Source organism: Pteropus alecto, unplaced genomic scaffold, assembly GCF_000325575.1.
Source record: "Pteropus alecto unplaced genomic scaffold, ASM32557v1 scaffold127, whole genome shotgun sequence".
Lineage (NCBI taxonomy): Eukaryota > Metazoa > Chordata > Mammalia > Chiroptera > Pteropodidae > Pteropus > Pteropus alecto.
Window position 1 is genome coordinate 797,731 of NW_006440646.1, and position 8,637 is coordinate 806,367.

An 8,637-nucleotide genomic window follows, 5' to 3' on the forward strand; every position below is an offset into this window, starting at 1 on the left:
GTAAATCAATGACAAAACTGCTCCCCTTAGAGCAAGATCTTCAGTAGGTTTCTTCGAAAGACAAACAGGAAAAACAAAATTCCCCTTCAATAAAGACTCCCTTTCTGTTCGTCCAAGAACCCCTTGCCCCTTCCGCAGACCCACACCTAGCTAACTTCCCGGTCCCCTTGCAGGCTCCGCTCCGCTCGCCCCCAGCTGCTGCCCGCGCCGAGCTTCTTGCGCCTGCGCACATTCCAGTCATACCCGCCAGCAGGGGGCAGGCCACGATTTTCTATCCTCAGTGCCAGGCTCCAGCGCCTCTCTTCTCCTAGCTTTTCACTTAGCTCTGGCCTGGATACGCTTCCTTAGCAACTGGTTGCCCTTGGCAACAGGAGGACGCTAGCCCGTTGGCTTGGTTTCCCTGCTTGCTGTCCCAGGCTCAGGCCGAACCATGTCGGAGATCCTGTGTCAGTGGCTCAACCAAGACTTGAAGGTGTCCCAGACCGTGAGTGAGTGACACAGCCCGGGGAGAGCGGGCTGGGGACGAGCGGGACGCTGAGCGCCGAGCGCGGCGCGCTGATGGAAGGTGGCGGGAATGGCGCGAGCTGCGCAGGTGGGGCGCCTGCGAGGCCCTGCAGCGCCCCAGGCCCGTCCAGCAGCCGTCCTCCAGCTCACCCTAGCCACCGCGGGGCTTCTCCCAATGCCACTCCCGATGGGTCCACTCCTGCAGTTTCTAATCTACCGTGTGTTTCTAAGCAATCAGAGGGTTTAAAGAGGCCTCCCTTGCTTTGTGCAGAAAGGAATTTGCTGGATTCTACAGTGTGGCCCTGTCATTGTCCTCTTCACATTCTCAGAAGCATGGCGTGCTGGCAAGCCAATGAAATATGAAACCTTAAAGCCAGCTCCCGCACTACTGATAAGTGCTCTTGGACAAGTTACAATACCTTCTCTGAATGTGTTTCCTCCAGTATAAAATAGACCCAATCATACTTTCCATACTCAACTGGGTGTGTGTGAAATGAGTTAATACAGAATGCGTTAAAATTTACAAATTTTAGCAGTTCTAGCTCAAATTTTACAGACATTAACTGTTTCTGACTACTGTTTATTCTTGCCCAAAGCTGACTTTATTCACTAACCTGATTTTATACCAACCATGAAGTTGCCACCCAAAGTCTCTAAATCTCAACCACAGAGGCTATTTTATATACTGGCACATAAATTTTATATGCTGGCAATTTTATATGCTGGCATATTACCTGTGATAACCAAGTAATTCCAGCAGAGAACTATACTGCATCTCAACTTCTGTTGTTTCTTCAACAGTTTATTCTTAAGCTGGTAATGGTTTTTGCTCAAGTAAGAGGTTTTCAGGCCAAATCATTTCAGCCTGTTTTCCCAGGAACACGTTTGAATAATACCACCTTGCTACCATAGTGCCAACTCAACTTTAGGTCATTTGTAGCATTTACTTGTCAATAGTGTTTATAAAATGGCAGTGTTTACAATTAGCCTTAAGATCTTTAACACCGAAGCACTTCCAGTTCCATTTCTTGAGGCATAAGAAAAACCACCACCCACACACTCCCTGGAAATTGCAATCATTTCTTTCCCAGAATTCTGTGATCATTTCACTGTGTCTCTATTTCTCTACTAAAACATGATACCGATCTCAGGACAATGTTTAGCATTTTTCTTTTCTTATTCCTTTCTCACTATAGGAGCCCAATGCAATATCATGTCCTAAAGTTATCATCTTCCAAAGAAAAGCAATTACAGATTGCTGAGTTTAATTTGGTTCATTACTTGATTAGTAAAAATCACCCTTCGCTCAAGTCCCCAGGAGTCTATTGCATATTGAAACACTTTTGAGAAAAGTAAATAAATTAGTAAACATAGTATGCCATTATAATTGTACTCAGTTTTGAGAATTTTGGTTTTGAGAGGAGGAGAAAGAATTACTTCAGTCTGTGAAGATTAAAGGACTGGAGACTTTTTAAGTAAGAATTTTAACAACATAAAGTTATAAATAAAAAATTCTCAGTGTCTGCTTCCTTGAAGTGTAAATCTGGAATCTGTTAGCAGAAACAGTATTCTGCATCCCATTCACTAATAATACCAGATTCATTTCTTGATTCCAACTGCTTAAAGGAGTCTAAAGAGACAGTCTTCGGTATAACCAGGTTCCATATTGCAAAAGGCTTTCAGGCTATAGGAAATACACTCAGCTATGTTAATGAGATAGGATCTATGTACCCGAAGAAGCACACTGCCAGTTGTTGGCTCCCAGCATTAGCTAAGCATTTAGTTCTGTGGTGTACAGTGGGAGGCTTTGAATATTTTATAGAAACTATTATGGAAGGGACCATAAGTGGGTGTGCATTCTCGGGGGAAAGTAATTTGGCAATTTCTGGATAAGGATTCTGTTAAAGGCAAGGACTTGAAGGTCAGACTGCCTGGGTTGAAATCACTTATCCATTACTTACTAGCTTGTGAGCTTTAAGAAATTTACTTACTTAAATTTCATCATACTCAAATAGGAGTAATAATAATACTTCATTCAGTTGTGTCAAGATTAAATGAGATAATAACTGTAAGGCATTTAGAATAGTCCTTGGGGCATAATAAGTGCTAACCCTCATTTTTCAGAAATTATCATATAAAAATAAAAACAATATGTAAGGACATTTGAACTAGGACAAACATTTATAAATGGATTGTAGGAGCAAAAAGAAAAAAATGGGAAACAATCCGAATATCCTTCAGTAGTGGAATACTTGGATAAATGGAGCTGTATTCATGCTATGTATTGTTATGCAGTTCATAGAAAGGATGAGTTTGTTGTTATAACTTTTAACCTAAAGGATATTCATGTATTTTTGTCAAGTAAAAAACAAAAGTTATAGCTTATTGTGATTAGTATAATTCCATTTTTATACTGACTAAGAAATACAGATGCATACACATATATGAATATGGATATTTGTTTATATGAACATAGAGAAATGTGTGGTGACATAGATAATGGACTATTGACATATACATGAATCTTCATATTGTGGTTTTGTGTAAGCATAGAGAAAAGTATGGAAGCATATAAACCAGTGTACTGGTGTTGGTTACTCTGGGGAAAGAAGATTGTTGGCTTTTTTTAATGCATCTGTGTTATTTGGCTTGTTGCTGGTATTGCCTTCATAATTTGAAAGGAAAATTCAATATAGCATTACAAATAAAAAAAAAAGAAGATCAAACTCCATGTGACAATATAGGAGAGAAAGAGGTTTACTATTTTAGTTGAAATATAGTAAGAATCTTATAATAACATATTGTGGGGGTTACAGATGAGTTATTTTCTCAAATGAAGTTTATAAATAAAAGAATAATAATAAAATTTACTTCTTGTTGAGCACTTACACCAGACCCTGTATGCTAAGCCCTTTACATAGGTTTTCTTATTTAATCCTAACAAACAAACAAACAAACAAACAAAACTAAACAAACCTAAGAGGCATTGTCCCAGATGTACAGATGAGTAGAAGAGGCTGAGAGAACTTAGTAACTTGTTCAGGTTCACACGGCTAGAATTTGAAGCTAAGTCTTTTGACTTGTGCTCTTAGACACTATATTATATATTAGAGTTTATACTTAGGAAATTTGTTTTTTTTTTTAAACTCAACTCTTCCAAATGTATTCACGTGAGTTTCTCTTATAACGGTTATTGTTCAATTTGAAGTCACATATAGTACAGAAATTCAATCGCCGAGGCACGTTGTAACTTCACAAGACATAACATAACCTAGATGCTTAAGTGCCAAAGGTGGTTTCATTAGTGTTTGTTCAGAAGTGACTTGGTCTATATGTTGCTTGCTCGAACAAAGAAAACAGATTTAGAATGCGAGTGAGTGCATTTTCTGCCTTGATGAGGCTGAATAATGGTTCAGTCTTTGGAGAGGCAGTTGAAGCCAATTGATTTCTGGCTCATTCTGCAAGTCAGAAGTGAATTTGAGTAAAGCATATTACATTAAGTTTTGTATTGCCTGGATTACCCTAAATATCAGTGGTAAAGTAAATGAATTCCAATGATCCTCAACAGAGAATAGTTTCCTTCCACTTAGTGGAGGGAGGTTTCTATAGTCTCAACGTATGAAGATTCAAATCTATGTTACTAAATCTAAGGATCTTTAGTGAATCAAATTTAACCAGACCATTACCCCTGGAAAATAACGCTTAGATGTGTAAAGTATTTAAATAGATAAGTTGTGAGTTTTAAGAGATCTTCTATGCGCCTTGTTAATTTTTTTTGTTAAGTGGATTTTCATAAATGACTAATTTTGTTCTTTTATATTAAATTTTAATAGTTTTTGTCTTAAAGCGATATTTTCTATTATTTATCCCAAATGTTAAGAGCATTCTTTATTTGGGTTCCCTTGTGCACTAACTATACTTTGTTGATTAAGTCTTATTTAGACCTTTTCAAAAATGTCAAATTTTATTTTAAGAATAGAGATATTAAAATATTCTATTAAATACTTATTTATACACATTTTATAATGTATTGTGATGACCTTTTATTGGCTTGTGACTTTATCATATCGTAGAGTCATATTAGGGGTCTTTAGATCTGAAAAAGAATCAGACATCACTTAATTCTTCTTTGACATATAAAGTCATTAAATCAAATATGTTTAGAGACTTGTTTAGGGCTATACAGCTAGGTAGGGGCAAGTTAGCAGTAGATTCTAGGTCTGCTGACTTTTCATTCATTTCACTTTTAACCTGTTGTCATTAAACTACCCATTTTCTCATACTTCATTTCTCTGAGTCATTAAGAAATGTATTGCTTCTTATGTAATATAACAGATTTTAATATTTCCTGTCTAGCTCAGCAGTGTTTTCCTTGATTAAAACTTGGCTTCCATTGACTAGAAATTGAGACAGCAAATCTAATAAATAGCACAAGGCGGTTATGTAAATCAGTGTCAAAATATTAAGATATGAAGTCCCAAGAAAAGAATGCCATCCAAATTTTAAACTACTAAAGAAGTTTATAATAATATAAAAATTTTTGTTTCATATAGTAAATCTCAAGAATTATGATAAAGTCTACAAAGAAGAAGATTGATCATCTTATTCTTATACTGGAGGAAAATAAATTGTCAGTGTCCTCCAGCCAAAGGCCACAGGATGCACTTGCAGTTGAACAAAGTTGAGTTTATTGACCTGCTGCCAAGAATAGAGAACACATACCACGGGGAACAGTGGGGCATCTCAGTAAGAGGTATTCCTTGAGGAGGGTTCAAGGAAGCAGTGTTTTTCTTTGAGATGGATCCTGTCAAAAAGCATAGGCATCTCTATGATTGATAAATCTTATCCAGGAAGTAGAGAGAATAAAGCAAGGCAAAGACACAATTCGTAAAAAAGCAGCAACCACTCATTATCAGCTAGAATAGAGGGATTGTTTGGCCATTTTTGTGTTTTGGACAATAAAGTATTTGTCTGAGTACAAACATGATTACAAAAGGATTTCGTTTGTGTCTTGATCTATCAGGATCACAGAGTGCTTGTTTGCTGGTGGTGTGCTGTGAAATTGATTACGTTCAGTAGGAGAATGCCAGGCCTTATCTGTGAGTGCCGGGCCAGCTCTAAATATCTTTCTTTATTCAGTGGCAAAACTTGACCAGAAATGCTATGATGCTATGTTTAGTCTTTCTTTCTCCCACTGAAATGTTTGCTGTAGAAATCAACTGTGTTTGTGTTTGATTACATGTGTTTCTGATGGGAGCGTTATAGCTTATCTGTCCTAAGGGTGGGCCTGTATCTAAATTTAAGTGTCAAATACTTGCTCTCTGAGTATTGGGTTACTTTATGAATAAGAATGTTCATACTGTAGTCAATGAAGATATTATTGAGCTTATGAATTGTCTCATTAATATGGCCTGTTGTCTTGAATTAGGATGCAGTACTAATAACAATAAAAATTGTCACTGAACACTTGCTATATGTCAGGAATGATGCTAAGCACTTTACATGCAATATCTCATTTAGTTCTCAAACCAGCTCTCATGAGGTAGAACCCATCTCTTTCTCTCTTTTAAAGATAAACAACTGAAGCTATTGTAGCTGCCCAAAGTCCAGTGGCTTCTAGATGAGGAAGGAGTCAAACCCAGAGACTCTTTCTCCAGAGCCCATGCTCCCCTCATTACCATTTTGGAATATAGCTTTCTCAGCTGGCTCAGGGCCATTTTGGTGGAGAAGCACATGGACCATTTCACCCCCTGTCCCTCCCTAACATAGACCTTTCACAAAGGCCCCCATCAAAAATTTCAGCAAAAGAAACCTTAGTGATGAGGATCCGATATGCAGCTTGGAAGATCAGAGGCATGTTTGGGTTGTTGCTGAGCAACCTTTCCCCGGATGTAATCATTTTAGAGCTCAGCATGAAGATCCTCACTGGACTCCCGTGGTTTATTTATTTCTCGTATTTTTCATTGTTCCTTGTCCTAGAGCCAACCCACTTCTTCTTTCCCGTAGGATATTCCAATTGTTAGTGCAAATTGACTTATAGAGGTGGCTGTCATCAAATTAGTCATGGTATTCAGAAACATTTAGTGGTAAGAAAAATATGATAAACCAAAGAGGAAAATCATAAGCTTTCCTTTGCTTTTCCTTTTTTCTTTACTGTGTCTCTCCCACCCCTCTGCCTTTCTTTCTTTGCTTCTTATCTGTTTTCTCATACTTTTTAACCGATATATTCCTATATAGTTTATATATTTATTGTATATATTATATATGTTTATATATAATATATAGTTGTATATACTTTTATATTGCATTTTTATATTATATATTATTATGTATTCTTTTTTCTTCTCTTTTATACATGTTTTTGCTTTGTTGCTTTAATCGTTTGCTGCAGTTTTTCACTCATTATTCTCTTTTCTGTCCATGTAGTATACAGTAAATCTGAAGTGTCCTATGCACACAAAACTGCAGATAGATGTTTTTGTACTTGGTTTTTTGTAGTAAACTACTTGATAATGAAATAACGAGTGTTTACTGTTCTTTGACCTTTATATCCATAAATGCCTCTATTTTATCCATATCAGAATTGCCCTATTAATATGGCATGCCAATTAAAAGAAAGTGGATTATGGTTTTATTTTTCTAGTGCTCTCTTTGTGGCAAACAGTTTGCTGCGAACTGGTTGCCTGTTACATTGAGAGCGATGGAATAGGATGCACTTATTCCAGTTATTCAAGGGCTGGACTTCAGGCATACAGTCAACACGAATAACAGGCACAGTGCAAGTCCAGAGGAAGGGAGATGGGGAGTGAGACTCCCTGAGTGCAGCATAGCTCTTGGACACAGAGCTGTAGTCTTTAGACTATTGATAGAATCCATAGTCTGACAATGGCTATTTTTCCAATGGCTCTTCAGAAAACTAGGAGACGGATAGGGATGGGGTAGAGAAGAGAAGAAGAGGTGCAAGGCATATCTAGAGCAGCCAAAATGACAGTGAGGATAGCGGTGGAAGCTGAGACCAGGGAACAGCGTTGGTAGCCAGCAGTGGCAAGTCTCTGAGGAAAGAAGAAAGCAGCAGTGACAATTACAGTATGATGCCAAAAGACAGACAGTAGATTGCAATGCCAGACAGTTCAGGAGCTTACCTTGAGTAAATGAAATCAGTGGGAATAGTTGACATTTTTTAACTGCTGTCTTATTATATTGATTCAACCTAAGAAATGGGGTATTATTAAGAGTATAAAATATTTTGAGAACAAATATTAGGAAAGCTTTGGGCAAAATTGTGGGTTGATGCATGATATGCAACAGTCTTATTTCTATAATGATGTATAGTCTTCAGAGTAAGGTCTCCGTGCCGTGGTCTTTATGGAGCAACTCACTTTACCACCCTGCAATCACACACCAAGCATCACTTCTACAAATCCAACATTTCTTCGTATTCAGTTAGCTACCTTATTATTAGTTAAATAGGTAAAAGAAGACCGTCTGGTATGAAAAAGTTTGCGATACTGCAATGATGTATATAGTATTTTGACTGCCGTTATCTAAAGGACTCTGAGAGAAACACGCAGAGGATTTTGAAATCATTTGAAAAGATGATGGCTTTATCCTATTATAGTATAATATATTATTTTATGTATCCATTTTGTATATCATCCTTGAATACCAGGCAACCCTATATTCTTCACTTTATAAGAAAAGTGACCCCAAACTAAGGCCATTTTTTTAATTAAGCAAATTCTATTTAACACTTTTAAGTTTTTAAATTTTATTACTATTTTTTAATGCAATTATCATTAGGTGCCTCCTATGTGGCAGGCATGATATCAAGTGATTCTCATAAACTACCTCTAATCTCTAAAATAGCTCTCCAAGATAGATATACATATGTTTTATAGGTTCTAGAGAAAAGAAATTCAGGAATTACACAGCTCGAAAGGAGCAGAGCCGCGATGTCAGCGTATGTAGTAGATGTCTCTCTGGCTCCAAAGCCTGTTTTCCTCTGGGCTGTTTCCATTGTTGTGCCAAACAACCACAGGACCAGAGTAACACCCCGCCCCTGCCCCACTGCCCGCGGGCCCCCACCCTCCCCCACCCCGAACCACCGAGGAAAATCTTGACTCTGTTCAGTCG

General features: G+C 37.7%; 1 protein-coding gene across 1 annotated transcript in view; it reads left to right on the forward strand.

Annotated features, from left to right (window-relative positions):
* The first annotated feature begins 300 nt into the window (after window positions 1-300).
* Window positions 301-8,637, forward strand: part of SPEF2 (sperm flagellar 2) — a 137,144-nt gene continuing 128,807 nt past the window's right edge. The window contains exon 1 of the mRNA XM_015593958.2: window positions 301-488. Within this exon, the coding sequence (XP_015449444.1) occupies window positions 431-488 (58 nt within the window). The 5' untranslated portion in view covers window positions 301-430. The remainder of the gene's footprint in view (window positions 489-8,637) is intronic.